This window comes from Urocitellus parryii, chromosome 6 (genome assembly GCF_045843805.1).
Source record: "Urocitellus parryii isolate mUroPar1 chromosome 6, mUroPar1.hap1, whole genome shotgun sequence".
Classification (NCBI taxonomy): domain Eukaryota; kingdom Metazoa; phylum Chordata; class Mammalia; order Rodentia; family Sciuridae; genus Urocitellus; species Urocitellus parryii.
Window position 1 is genome coordinate 194,197,826 of NC_135536.1, and position 13,450 is coordinate 194,211,275.

The 13,450-nt window shown below is 59.3% G+C and overlaps 1 protein-coding gene across 1 annotated transcript in view; it reads right to left on the reverse strand.

Annotated features, from left to right (window-relative positions):
• Eya2 (EYA transcriptional coactivator and phosphatase 2) overlaps positions 1-13,450 on the reverse strand; it is a gene marked incomplete at its 5' end in the record, with an annotated part of 114,793 nt that overhangs the window by 927 nt on the left and 100,416 nt on the right. The window contains 5 exons of the mRNA XM_026390955.2: positions 4,371-4,471; positions 5,706-5,827; positions 6,403-6,517; positions 9,038-9,198; positions 11,334-11,392. Of these exons, the coding sequence (XP_026246740.2) occupies positions 4,371-4,471; positions 5,706-5,827; positions 6,403-6,517; positions 9,038-9,198; positions 11,334-11,392 (558 nt within the window). The remainder of the gene's footprint in view (positions 1-4,370; positions 4,472-5,705; positions 5,828-6,402; positions 6,518-9,037; positions 9,199-11,333; positions 11,393-13,450) is intronic.

A 13,450-nucleotide genomic window follows, 5' to 3' on the forward strand; every position in this document is an offset into this window, starting at 1 on the left:
CCTTCCTTCCTTCCTTCCTTCCTTCCTTCCTTCCTTCCTCCTTCCCTCCCTCCTTCCCTCCCTCCTTTCTTCCTGCCCCTGCCTCATCATTGGGGATGAACCCAGGGGTGCCCACACCGAGCTGCACTCCCGGTCCTTTTTATTTTAAGACAGGGCCTCCCTAAGTTGCTGCATCTGGCCTCGAACTTGCGATCCTCCTGCCCCAGCCTCTGGAGCTGCTGGGTGACAGGTGTGCCCACTGCGCCCGGCTCTGCCTTTCCTTTCAAGCGTCTGTTTCTATCTCCTGTCTTTATAGCAGGTGATGCCGGCTCTGTGTTGTCATGATAGCAAGTTTTTGATTTTAAACCATCATGAGCTGAAAGAGCACAATAAATAACATAGACAGCCAGGGGCAGAACACGGGCAGGGAGGGGTGTGTGGGCGCATTGACTGTGGCAAGACATCCCTAATGAGGAAGGGTCACCAAACTCCACAGGGTGACTGACGGCCAGGGGCAGCAGGGCTACCCAACCTGGTGACCTTAGGGTATTTACTGCCTCTCTTTAAAATGGGGACGATACCCGCTGTGTACAATTGCTGCAGCAGTATATGGCACATACTAAATGCTCACTGAATACTAGCTGCTGCTGTGACTGTGTCTGCACACATGAGGACAGATCTGGAGAAACAGGAGGAGGTCGGGAAGGTGCAGGGCAAATCATGGACCTAGTGTGTGCACGAGGGGGTGGATCTCGTGACTCCTCAGTCATCCAACAAACAACTTAGTCAACCTCTCTGAGCCTCAAATCCACCCTCTATGAAATGGGATGTGATGATACCTACTTTGCAGGTTTTTTGAGGATTAAATAAAATGATGATGTCAGTAATAAGGAGTAGCGGTCAGGTCATGAGTTAGGTGGGCCTCCCAGGTGTCTGTCACAGCGCTGCCTCACACTCCCATCCTCCCTCCTCTTCTTTCCAGGGCCTCCCATTTTCAGCCGGGCACCTCGGGGCTGACCAAAGTTCCATCTCCCAGCTCCCCTGTACCAGGGAAGAGCTGCACCCACCAGGCCTGGGCGTGGCCACGAGGGGCCTGGGCGTGGCCACGAGGGGCCTGGGCGTGGCCACGAGGGGCCTGGGCGTGGCCACGAGGGGCCTGGGCGTGGCCACGAGGGGCCTGGGCGTGGCCACGAGGGGCCTGGGCGTGGCCACGAGGGGCCTGGGCGTGGCCACGAGGGGCCTGGGCGTGGCCACGAGGGGCCTGGGCGTGGCCACGAGGGGCCTGGGCGTGGCCACGAGGGGCCTGGGCGTGGCCACGAGGGGCCTGGGCGTGGCCACGAGGGGCCTGGGCGTTCGGCGCTGTCGGGCACCTGCCGCTCCTCAAAGCACATGCTGATGGGAACCTGGGTGGGACGGCCCTGTGGACCCCCCTGGTCTGGCCTCTGCTGGAGGTCACCCGGACCCACCCTCAGCCCTGCTCAGTTTGTGGGAATCAACACCAGCTCGCCAGAGGGGGGACCTGGGACTTCCAAAGGCCCCTGCCCACCCCCACAGCAGTCAGAGCAGAGCCACTGCAGCCTCTACCTGTGTGTGCTCAGAGGCCCGGCGACGTGGCACCTTCCATTAGCCAGAGATCCACAGACCAGGAAAGGCGGCTCAGAGAGGGGGCGCCCTGCCCAAGGCCACACAGCCAAAAACGCAGGATGGAAGACTTCAGGCCAAATGTGCTCCCTGATCTGATGTGCCGGTGGGGGAGGCCCCTCCAGTCCCCGGGCGGGAGGTCGGCGTGGGGCAGCCTCAGAGGAGAAAGCACCTGTCCCTGGGGGGCCTCTGGGAAGTTGCTAGGACATGGGTTTTGACTGGGTGTTTTGGGGCCGGAGTTCTGCTCACCCCGCTGCCTCCTGCCTAATAGATGGACTGTCCTGCTGCCGCCCAGGAAAGCCTGAGCTCGGCCTAACCCTCTGCCTGGACCTGGCTGTCCTGTGTCTCATAGGAACACAGCACCTGTCGCATGCTTTTAATGCACTCTGACATTTTTTGTTTCTTCAGGGCTGAGGACTGAGGCTGGGGCCTCCCAGGGAGGCGCTGGGCCACCAAGCTACACCCCCAGCCCCGGAGTGAGGTTTTCAGGGGTGCAGCTGCGGGGCACTGAAGGAGGCCTGGCTGTTTTACCCAAGCCGTGCCCTGGGCTGCTCAGCGGCTGGAGACACTGCGGCGGAGGTGGCGCCTGGCATGTGACTGGGCGGGAGCTGGTTTTGTGCCCCAACACTGACCTCTGGAGGCCGGCGACTCTGAGCTCTGCGGCTCTCTGTGGGCCTCTCCCTGCAGGTGCTTCTGCAGCCTGAGCTCTGGAGGACGGGACCCTAAGGAGGCTGTGTGTCCCCTTCAGATAGCAAAGGGGCATCTGAGGACATGTGTCACTGCTCCCCCGAGCCTCTCTGGCCATGGCCGCTGTCCCAGATCCCTCTGTCATTCTCCAGGTGAGAAACAGGCAGGGACGTGAGCCCTGGGTCACAGGCCTGGGCTGGTCCCCCGACCTGACTTTGACAGAGGCAAAGTGACTTTGAATCCGCCCCCTCCCCCCAGCAGAGCGCCCTCAGATCTGCATTTGGAGGAGCAGAGCTGGCCCCGAAGGCCTCCCCATGCGGGCAGCGGGCTCCAGGCTCAGTACCTCATGCATAGAACATCTGGAATGCATGTGGCAGGTCACTAGATGTGCTTCCCCAGGTTTGGCCGTGTCCTTGTGTGTCACCTGACTACCATTATTTACTTAAGGTCCTTCCCCTCTAGATCAATTTATTTTAAAAGAAATATGCCTTTAAGAAGAAGTATACAAGCCAGACACGGGGGTGCACACCTGTAATCACACCAGCTCTGGAGGCTGAGGCAAGAGGATGGTGGGTTCAAAGCCAGCCTCAGCAACTCAGTGAGGGGCTAGATAACTCAGCGAGCCCCTGTCTCTAAATAAAAAATTAAAAAGGCGGGGGATGTGGCTCAAGGTGGTTAAGTGCCCCTGGGTTCAAGCCCTGGTGAAAAGAAAGTATTCAGAGTAAGAGCGGAAGTCCTTTCAGTGACCCCAGGCACCTCCCTGATCCCACCTGCACTGCACCCCTCTCTCCCCACCCTCTGCTGAGGCCGGGCTGGCTCAGACCTTGAACAGGGCTCCTCTTGGGATGCTCTCCCTCCGGGAATGCGCGTGGCTCACCGGCTCTCCTGCCATCTTTGCTCAGATACCACCCCTCACGGAGGCCTGCCTAGATTACCACCTATGCTGTAACCTGTCCCCACCTCTGTTCACTCTCTGCCTAATTCTCCCAAGCTCTTGTCACCCCATGGTGCGCAAATCCCACTTCTCTGTCCCAGCTATGAGCACGCAAGGGGTGGCAGGGCCTGGTCTGCTCTGCTCACTGCAGGGTCCCCAGCGCCTTCCGCAGGGGCAGGGGCTGGCACACAGTAGGTGCTCAGCTAGGGAGAGTGTACGCAAGCTGGAGGGGCTGGGACTCAGCAGCCGGTCATGAAGGTCGCTGTTTGATGACAAGATGGGAGAGTGCCCTGCAAGGAGAACATGGGCAGCGGGGAGGGCGCACAGGCCCCCCACGGGCTGAAAGGCAGGGGTGGGACTGGCCGGGGAGTGCTTTCCACTGGAAGTGCGTCCGTGAGTCTGTCCTCACCGGAAAGGGGAGGAGCCTTCCAGGTGGGGAACAGCCTGTGCGCCGCCCTCCAGGCCCCTCCCCCTCCCTCGTCCCCGGGGACCTTCCCTTTGCTTCTGAGTCCCTCCGCTGAGACCCTGAACATTTCTGCATTTCCTCGGGATTTGCTGCCAGGGACGGAAGGGGGAAGCCAGTTCCCCCCAATTAAGCTCCGTGACATTAACAATCTGCTTCCCAGGCCTCGGGTGGGGGGCGGCAGGCTCTCTGGGGCGCCGTTGACAGGTCCAGACCCGGGACTTTGGCAGCTGTTTCTTTTCCAAGAACAGAGTGGCGGCCACCAGAACCCCCTGCCCTCTCCCCACGCCCGAGATCACAGATGCGGGATTTTCTTTTTCATTAGCTTAATGCTGTCTTTATTAACTGGGAAGCGTTCCTGGAGCACGGGTCGGCGAGCATTCAATAAAACGCACACACGTGCGTGCGCCCCCGGCCGGCCCCCGCCCAGTGCCTCTGGGATCCCCGCGGCGCCCAGAAACAGTCCAGGGCTACCAGGGGCGCAGCCAGAGGCACAGGGGGGATTTGCAGAAGGAAATTACTCAGGATGCTTCTGCGATTTGCAAATGGGAATGGACTGGCCAGCGACGGCCGGCCGGGAGGAGCGGGCGGCCCGCGGGAGGCGGAGGGAGCGCGCGCCCGGAGCGGGAGGAAGCGAGCCGGGCAGGGCGCGGCGGGTGGCGGTACCTTTTTGGCTCCTTGCTCCTCTTCCACACCGTCGCCGATCACGATGTAGACGGCTTTCCTGCCGAACCTCTGCATTATCCTCTCGAAGCAGCTCTCCTTCCCTGCACACGCGGAGGGAGGGAGGAAGAGACCGCGGTTCCGTGAGGACCCGGGAGTGGCCAGCAGCCCGCGCCTGAGGCCGTCCTTCACCCAGACACCCGGCGCTGGGACCATCCCCACCCGACGGATGGCAACGCAGCCCCTCGGAGGCGAGCACGTGCTCAAGCCCGGGCGACAGCAGGAAGAAGCCTCGCGGGGCAGCCCGAGGCCGCGGTGCGCTTCCCGCCCCCGCAGTGCCCCCTGCTGCACCGGGTCCGCGGCTGGGGCGGGGCCCAGAGCACCTGCCCCGCCAGCGAGGCCCTGGGTGACCCCAGCCGCGCAAAAACCAAAGCAAAACCAAACCCCGAAACCCACGGATAAACAAACAACATTTTATATTGTTAAATTGTCACAATTAAATTTTTAAAAATATCATAAAAGTAAGAGGTACCAAGGCCACCTGCCTAGAGGAGCCAGGAAGAAAATGAGAAGGCCCCAAGGTTTTGTTTGCAATGTTAGTCTGACAACCGTTTTGGCCTGAATCGCGGTTATTTTAAACTCTAAAGGCTCCTTTAAGTCATGGTCAGACTTAGAAAATCACCACAGCAAAAAGCCAAGAGCCGCTCGAAGACACTCTGCTTCCCAAGAAGTAGAAATCCATGTTTTTTTTCTTCTCCAGAAAAAAAAAAGGTAAAAATTTCTGATCAAAAACACGCCCACTAACTAGCTTTGTTTTGTATTCATATACATTTCCAGGCAGAGCGGAGCTCACCTGTAACCCCAGCGGCTTGGGAGGCAGGAGGATCACCAGTTCCAAGCCAGTTCAGCAAAAAGCAAGGCGCTAAGCAACTCAGGGAGACCCTGTCTCTAAATAAAATACAAAATAGGGCTGGGGAGGTGGCTCAGTGGCCCAGTGTTCCTGAGCTCAATTCCTGGTTACCCCCACCCCCCAAAAATCAGCTCCCCACACACAAAAAAGAAAATCAACATTCCGTGTCGTAAAGAGAAGGTAAGAGGTGCAGATCGTGCTCATGCTGTCACGCAGGAGGAGAGCCCTCAGTTCCATTCAGTGCTATTAGTTCCCTGTTATCCAATTCTAGTTGTCCACCTGGTGAAAGGGCTGTGGGGGTCATGGACAGGTCAGTAAACCTCCCCGTGACCTTTCCCTGGCTGCCCTGTTCCCAGGACAGGGAGCCAGCCCCTCCCACCCCCGGCCAGCGCCCCCTCCGGCTTCCGCGAAGGCTGTCTGCGCCCTACCTGTCTTGGTGGCACTGTAGATGTTCTCGATGGGAAACACGGAGCCCAGTCCGTACAGCAGCACTTTGGCCAGGGCAGGGATCAGTTGGGTGGTGGTGACCAGCACGTTGACACAGTTGGGCCTGAGGAAGAGGGAGGAAACTGGGGATTAGAACTCAGAGGTACCCAGGCCAGGCCTCCCCACCCTGCAGCAGGAGCCTGGAGTCGGAGATGACTCTGGGGCCATGGTCAGGTGCGGGTGGAGCCCAGGGATCCCCTGGCTCTTCCTGTCTTCAGGCCTCCAGCTGGTTGACATTAACATGCAACATGGGTGTAATACTTTGCTTATTTTTAAAAACACTTTTAGTTGCAGATGGACACAATACCTTTATGTATTTACTTTTATGTGGTGCTGAGGATGGAATCCAGGGCCTCCCACATGCTAGGCAAGCGCTCTACCACTGAGCCACAACCTTGCTTATTTAATAGCAAACGTTTATTGCAAGATCCATGTATTTGTTTAATTAGCTGCAAGTGTCTAGGTGACATAATTGGGTCACAGGGACTGAATGTAGGACCATAGGGAGGGTGGGGGCAGGGGCAAACTGGAGACCAAGTGCCAGTTCTGAGCACCCAGCTCTCCTAAGTGTGGGAGGTGGAGCCACCACTGTCTCCTGGAAAGCTCAGTGGTGCAGAGCGAAACAGGGCTCCTACTTGCCGGGAGTTGATGAGGTTTAGCGCCTTCAGGGAGTGCGTGAGCCAGAGGTCTGTCAGCGCCTCCAGCTCCGCTCGGAGCTGTAGCCAGGTCTCTCTTTTGGGAGCCCCTATCAAGCCTGTGGAGAAAGGAAATAGAGGTGTCGTGGTTATATTAAAAATGGTAGAGGGACAGAGTTGGGGAAGGGGAGTGAGCTACTGTACCCGGAAGACTCAATCAGATGGCACCCAGCGCCAACTTCAACCCAGCAGCCCCCCAACCTCTCCTGGAATCACCTGATGGGTTGATGAATCCATCCACTGACTGACACTTCCACCCTCCATGGGGCCATCCATCCACCCATTTATCTACTCAGCCATCCATTCACCATCCATCCATCATCCATCCATCATCCATCCATCCACTCATCCATCTACCACTCATCCATCTACCACTCATCCATCCATCATCCATCATCTATCCATCCATCCACTCATCCATCTACCACTCATCCATCCATCATCCATCATCCATCCATCCATCCACTCATCCATCCTTCCATCTACTTATCCATCCATTCATCCATCCATCCACTTACCCATCCATCCATCTACTTATCTATCCATCCATCCATCCACTTACCCATCCATCCATCCATCCACTGGGCAGGGCTGTATGTGCAGGGACAATGACCTTGCTGTGACACAATGCTGCCCTGAGCCTGTGCTGTCTGCCATCGCCTTCTCCACTGGGTGACCCACCACCCCACAAGGCCCAGCAGGATCTAGACACTCTCCTCCCATCCCCCACCTCGAGCCCCTCCAGCTGCCCCCTCCTCTTTATCTTCCTGAAAAGCGGAAGAACCCTTGTTCTCAGGGACTTTTCATTTGCTGTTTGTGGAGGAAACGCAGTGACTGGCCTCCCCCAATCCATCCTTCTTTTTAGTAAATATTAAAAATTTTAAAAATCTTCATTTGTAATAAAACCCTTGGTTTTTAAGGGGCTGGTGCTCTCTGGGCTCAGCTGGGTGTGCTCATGTGACGGAAGTCTTGGCAGGTGAGCAGTGGAGGTGCTGGGTGGCTTCTTGGAATTGTCTTTAAAGAGAGGACAATGTCAGGCACAGGCTCCAAGTCCGCCCTCGGCCTTGGGATGCGGCTCCCCGAGTGCCTCCTGTCCAGCCTGTGTCCTGCAGTCACCCCCTCTGAACACCCCCCGCTCGGCTCCCTAGGGTCTGTGCTGGCCTCTGGCTGGAGGCCGCGGTCCTGCCCCTGGCTCGTTCTCTGGTGCTGAAGTAGCTGGCGGGGCGGGGCTGACTCCTGCCAGCGGTGGTGCCCTGTTGACACTGGGGTACCTCGCCCCAGCTTGGGGAGAACAGAGCAGACCAACGAAGCCCAGGGCATTTCCCGGGCCTCGATGTGGTGGGGGAGCAGAGGGCTGTGTCCCTACCCAAGCACATGGCCCCTCCTGTCGAAGGCCCCGCAGCTAGGACGGTCAGCATGGGCAGAGACGGGTCCTGTCCGGGAAGAAAACCGACTCTCCTGGTTCTGGGAATGGAGGGCCCAGGACATGGCAGGCCCGCCCCTGCCATCTTAGACCCTTGTTCACCTCCGGTGCCAGGCCATCTGGAGACCCCAAGGCCTCCTGGGGTTCTCCCGTTGAGAACCACTGGCCTGGACAATCCTGGAACTGCTGACCCAGGACCTGGCCACTGCCCACCAACCCGCCTCCAGCCCCCTTCAGGCGCCTCCTTCAGGTGGCCAGGAAAGGCTGCATGTGACAACCCGGGGACCCTGAGCCTCAGGCGGCTGCAGCCAGACCCAGAGAATCAGCCGACCCCGAGAATCGGCTGCGGACATTCTTGAGGGAGGGGAGATGGGGAAACTTGTTTGGGAACCAGTGGCTCCTGGTGCCCATTGTCACGGAGGGAACCCTATTAAAGACGCAGATTCTGAGTTAGTGGCCTGGGACGGGGCCTGGGGTTGTACATCTCTGTCCAGCTCTGCGCTGCTCTGGACCCAGCCCTGGCCCTCAGGCCGCAGGGCCCCAGCGTGGCCTGGACGCCTGCTGGGCACAGACCCCGGCCCAGCTCTAGAGTTGGATCAGCAGGTGTGAGGGGCCGCAGACCCTGCATTTCTCACGAGTCCTCAGGTGGAGGCCGCTGGTGAGGTCAGGGGGAGGAGACCGCCGTGTGGGGGAGTGGGCTCCCGGAGGCCGCCTGAGCAGCAGGGATTTGCTGAGAAACTTGGGGAAGGTTTATTTTAAAATCGGGACAAACGTGACCTGGAGTCCGCAGCCTTTCCAGGAAGGGACAATGCCCGGCCAGTCCTGGGGTCCCTCCCGCCCCCAAGCTTACTTCACTTGGTAAGTTCCTGCAGCTGCCTTTCCCCCCTGACTCCGCGAGTCTCATTCTTTGAATCCATGAGACAAAAACCCAGGTGTCGCGGCCCTGGGGAGCACCTTGGCGAGCCTCAGGTCCAGCTAGGGGCACTCGGCTGCGCCCAGCTCATGCCCTGGGGGCCCAGTGCTCAGGGACAGGAGGTGCCCTCTGTCCCGGGCTTCCTCCCCCTCATCGTCAGGGAATCAAATGCCACCGGCTGGTCCTGGGGGCTGTCGCTGCTCCCCCACTGCCCGGTCCGTCCTGTGGAAGTCCCGCACTCACCGCCCACGTTGTCCCGGTAGGTGTTGTACATCTCCTTCACCCGCCGGTAGCGGAAGGCCAGCTTCCTCATCCAGTCCACGCCGCCGTGCACCCCGGTGCCCAGGCACAGGCCGGCCCCCGGGGCTGCGCTGTGGAAGCCGTCGGTGGAGAAGTTGTAGGTGCTGGGGCGACAGGTGAGGGCACAGCGGGATCAGTGTCCTTGCACTGGGAGACGCAGGGCCTGAGGACCCACGGGTGGCTCTGGGGTACCCGTGCGCCCCTGGATGAGCTCAGGGTGCCCCGAGAAGGCCTGGTCTCCTGCTCCTGTCTAAGCAGCCCCCACCCCTTTCTTCTGGATCAACAGAGCCTCTGGCTTCTTGGGGACACCATGGCTGCCCCCGCAGGCAGTGGCCACCCCAGGAAAGCCTCCGTCCTCTCCCTTTGGAATTCTGAGCTCCAAGGGAATTCTACAATAAACGGCTGGGATCGGCTCATCCTGACGGAAGAGTCCAGTTAATGCCCACCACGGCGGTCCCCAAGTCCCCACCTCTCCTCCCTCCCGGTCTCCCCACAGCCCTTCTCCCGTCTTTTGTCGAAGGAGGCGCACTCCGCTGCCCGCTCCCTGGTTGGCAGATAGGAACCTCGACCCCAGAGAAGCATGTGAGGCTGACTCTCTGTGTGGCCGGGAAACTTCAGAAGTGACACAAAAATGGCATTTCCAAAGGTCAAGGAAACACGTCCCACTCACAAAGGGGGCGGCTGCCATCCTCTGGGACCGCGCTGGGCACTTTTCCAGCTCATTCTCTATCCGCTGAGGAAGGGGCAGGACTGCTAGCCATCACAGCCCCTGAGTCCAGACCCACCTCCTGACCACCCTGCCGCCTCCCTGTCCAGCCAGGCTCCCATCCGGCCAGGACTTATTCTTAAAGAACTAACACTGACTATTAATTAGGAGGATGCCCTGAGGAGATGTCTAGAGACAGAGGCCCCTTAAGGAGGGTGGGGTGGGGTGCCCAGGGGGACCGAGGGGTCAGTAAGAGAGGGCTCTGGAGCTGGGCTGCTCAGGTTTGGATCCTGCCTTTCACCAGCTGTGTGAGCTTGGGCAGGTGTCTTGATCTCTCTGTGCCTCAAGTTCCTCAACTATGACAGGGGGTGACAGGAGACACTCTTAGGGCTGCCTCAAAGATGCCAGGGGTTAACCCACAGGAAGCATTGAAAGCAGGGCAGGTGCTCAACAAGGGCCCTGGGGTTGAGTCTCACTGCCAACCGAACCCCTGTACCCACCAAAAAAGAGACATTTGATGCTTGGTGCTGAGCCTATCGTAGGCTCAATATAGTGACTATTTCCTGAATGACTACATGGGGAACTTGACTTGGGAAACACCCTCGGACGGTGGATTCCTGGCAGGAGGTACCAGACAGCGCAGCCCGAGGCAGGCCCCAGCAGCTGCAGGGGAAGCACTGACCCCGGACCCCGGTGTCCCGCTGCCTTGAGAGGGAGCCTGGCTCCCGGAGGCGACTTCACGGAAATGACCATTAACTCTGATCTGGCCTTATTCACACCAGGAATCGGGCCGCGGGATGGCGCTGCTCCTCACCAGCCTGGGGACTGATCAGATCACTTCTGATTGTGCTGGGCTTTGGAGAGACTGGCAGAGGCCCGGCAGGGACTCCGTTCTGGTCCAGGCGTGGGTGGGGAGACGCCCAGCCCGTCACCTGAACCTGCTCCCGGTACCCGGCGGACTTGGAGGTGCCGAGCTGTGATGATTGGCCTTGGCACCGAGGACCTGTGGTTCTGTTTTGGTCACGTCTCCCAGGGGCGGGCTCAGGACATTTCGATCTCACTCCTCTGAAAGCTGCCTCGTTTTAACCAGGCAGCCGGTCACCGGATTCCCAGAAACCGTCTTAGGAGTGTTCCCCTGAAAACCGGGCTCGCCCCTTACCCGCTCAGGAAGTGTTTCTTGAGTATTGACTGAATCAATTATTTCTGTATTAAAAATACATGCCGGCTAACGAATGTCATGAAGTCTCCAAGGGACGTGGATCAAACTCTGGATGGCAATGATCTGGGGGGGGGGTGAGTTTTTACGGCATGCACCCACAACTCCAGTAAACTGGGACGGAGAGTGAGCGACGGACGCAGCAGAGCCCGAGGTCAGAGGTGACAGAGAGGCTGCAGAGGGGGGCGGGGTTGTGCTTTGAGTTCAGAGGGGCTCGGGTCCAGACCTGGCTAGTGACGGGCGCGTCAGGTCCTGGTGACCGGCCCTCCCCTCCTGAGAACCAACTGATGGACATTTCTGACTCCCCAGATTCCCACCTTAAATCTTGCCCGTTGTCATCCGATGAGACGTCATCAACGTGGATCTGGTCACAATCCTACGGAGAATTTGGAGAAAGAAGAAACAGGCCTGGTGAATGTGGTGGCGGCTTGCAGAGCCGGCTCCGCGAGCCACGGGGGCGGGAGAGCGGGGCCGGGAGCCAGCGCTGGGGTCCGAGGCTGGGCTTTGCCACTGGGGGTCAGAGGTGCTCCTGTGGGGTCTCCTCCCTCTTCCTCTCTGGTTTCCTATTAGGCAGCTGGTTGGCCCTGAGGGAGGGGGAAGAAAATCTATCACCCCAATTGGGACAGTTTTGCAAGGAAGAGGGGGCTGCAGGTGATGCCTGTGACACTGGGGGCTGTAGGTGCAAACCTGGCCTCCTCAGCCTCCCAGCCTCCAGGAAAAATGGCAGCCCTGGGCCTGAGGTGGAGGCCTGTACCTCACTGTCCCCTCTGCTTGGATGTCTCCTGCCTTTGCCCCCAAGAACCCCGCGTTCTCCCAGTGTTCGCTCCTGGAGGCCACCCTCTGGGTCCCAAAGTCTGTGACCATCACCGACTGGACACTGTGTCCCAGGCCTGCTGTTTCCACCCCCCACGGGCCCCGCGGCCTCCTGTCTTCCCTTAGTCCTCTTCACGCGCTCAGTGGCCACCTGTGCCCAGGGAGTTCTGTACTGGATTCTGCACACATTGCCTCCATCAAAGAAAACTCTGCGGACAGCGCAGCTCTAGAGGGACACAGGCGGACTCTCGGCTGGCGGGAAGTTCGGTCGGGAGGAGCGGAGACCTCGTCATTTAGCCTGCCCTGGGTTGCAAAACGTGTTTTTGGAATGAGGGGCAACAGGTCAGCTCGGGGGAGCTCTGTCTGTCCAGCTCTCTCCCACGTCCTGTCTCCGCGCTGTCCTTTGGAGCTGAGCTGTGGGGTGTCTACTGGCAGGTCCCCACAGTCTCTGCTGGGCTGGCTTCACCTGTTACCTGCCCCTGGGCATCTGACTGGAGACCTCTGACTCACAGCCTTCGTGGAGCTGGAAGGACCTCGGGCCCAGCAGGCCCCACGTGCTGGCGAGTTTGCGTTTCAGAGGACGCTGACTCCAAGACAGGCCGCGGAGCACACACGGCCTGCAGCACGTTCCCGGTGCATGGGAAAGCACCTCCCGTCCTCCCGGCCCCACAGCCCCTCAGGGGTGGCATGGCTGGCCCAGGCTGGGTTCCAGGGCTTTCCTTGATGTCAGGGGGAAGGCATTTGGGGAGGCTCTGCTTTTCTCATCTGCAAGGGGATGGTTGGGGGCGCTAAAGTGCGACAACAGTAGCGATCACATTTCGGGCTTCATAAAATACCATGACGCTCCGCTAGACACTACCTCATACCGCACCAGCTGACCCGGATCGGGTTACCCCCCCAGCCAGAAACCGGGGGCCTGGACGGTGCAAGGACGGGAGGCCCCTGGGGATTTGGGGGAGGAGAATCGATGCCCCTAGCTCTGCCGTCCCTTCCCCAGGCACGTGGAGAGGTCCCTGACACCCACGAGGATCAGGGCACTTCTGCTCTCTCCTGGTCAAAGTGTGACCCACCTGTAGAGACAGACAGAGGGTTCCCGTGGCCTTGGCACGGTAGCGTGTGGTGACACGGTAGCGTGTGGTGACACGGTGCTGAGGACCTGCGGCAGTGCAGTCTCCGCCTCAGGAATCTCTACGTTTTTTTTTTTTTTTGAGACGGGGCTGGCTCCCTGAGTTGTGGAGGCTGGTCTTGAACTGAGGATCCTCCCACCCACTTTCCTCCCAAGTAGCTGGGATTACAGGGCCACGGCACTCAGCTCGGAATGTCACTCTCTGACCCAGAAAAACACCTGCAAGGGCTTGTGAAAGGCTGTCCATCCACCCAGTGAGAAGAGGGGTCAGAGCGTGGCTCAGTAAAGTGTGGCCTCTCCGTGTGCCGACGCCTGCCCAGCAGCTCAGGAGAAGGAAGTGAACTGGGCGCCGTGGCCCACACCTGTGATCCCAGCGGCTCTGGAGGCTGAGGCAGGAGGATGGCGAGTTCAAAGCCAGCCTCAGCCATGGCGAGGCGCTAAGCGACTCAGTGAGACCCTGTCTCTAAATGAAATATGAAATAGGGCTGGGGGTGG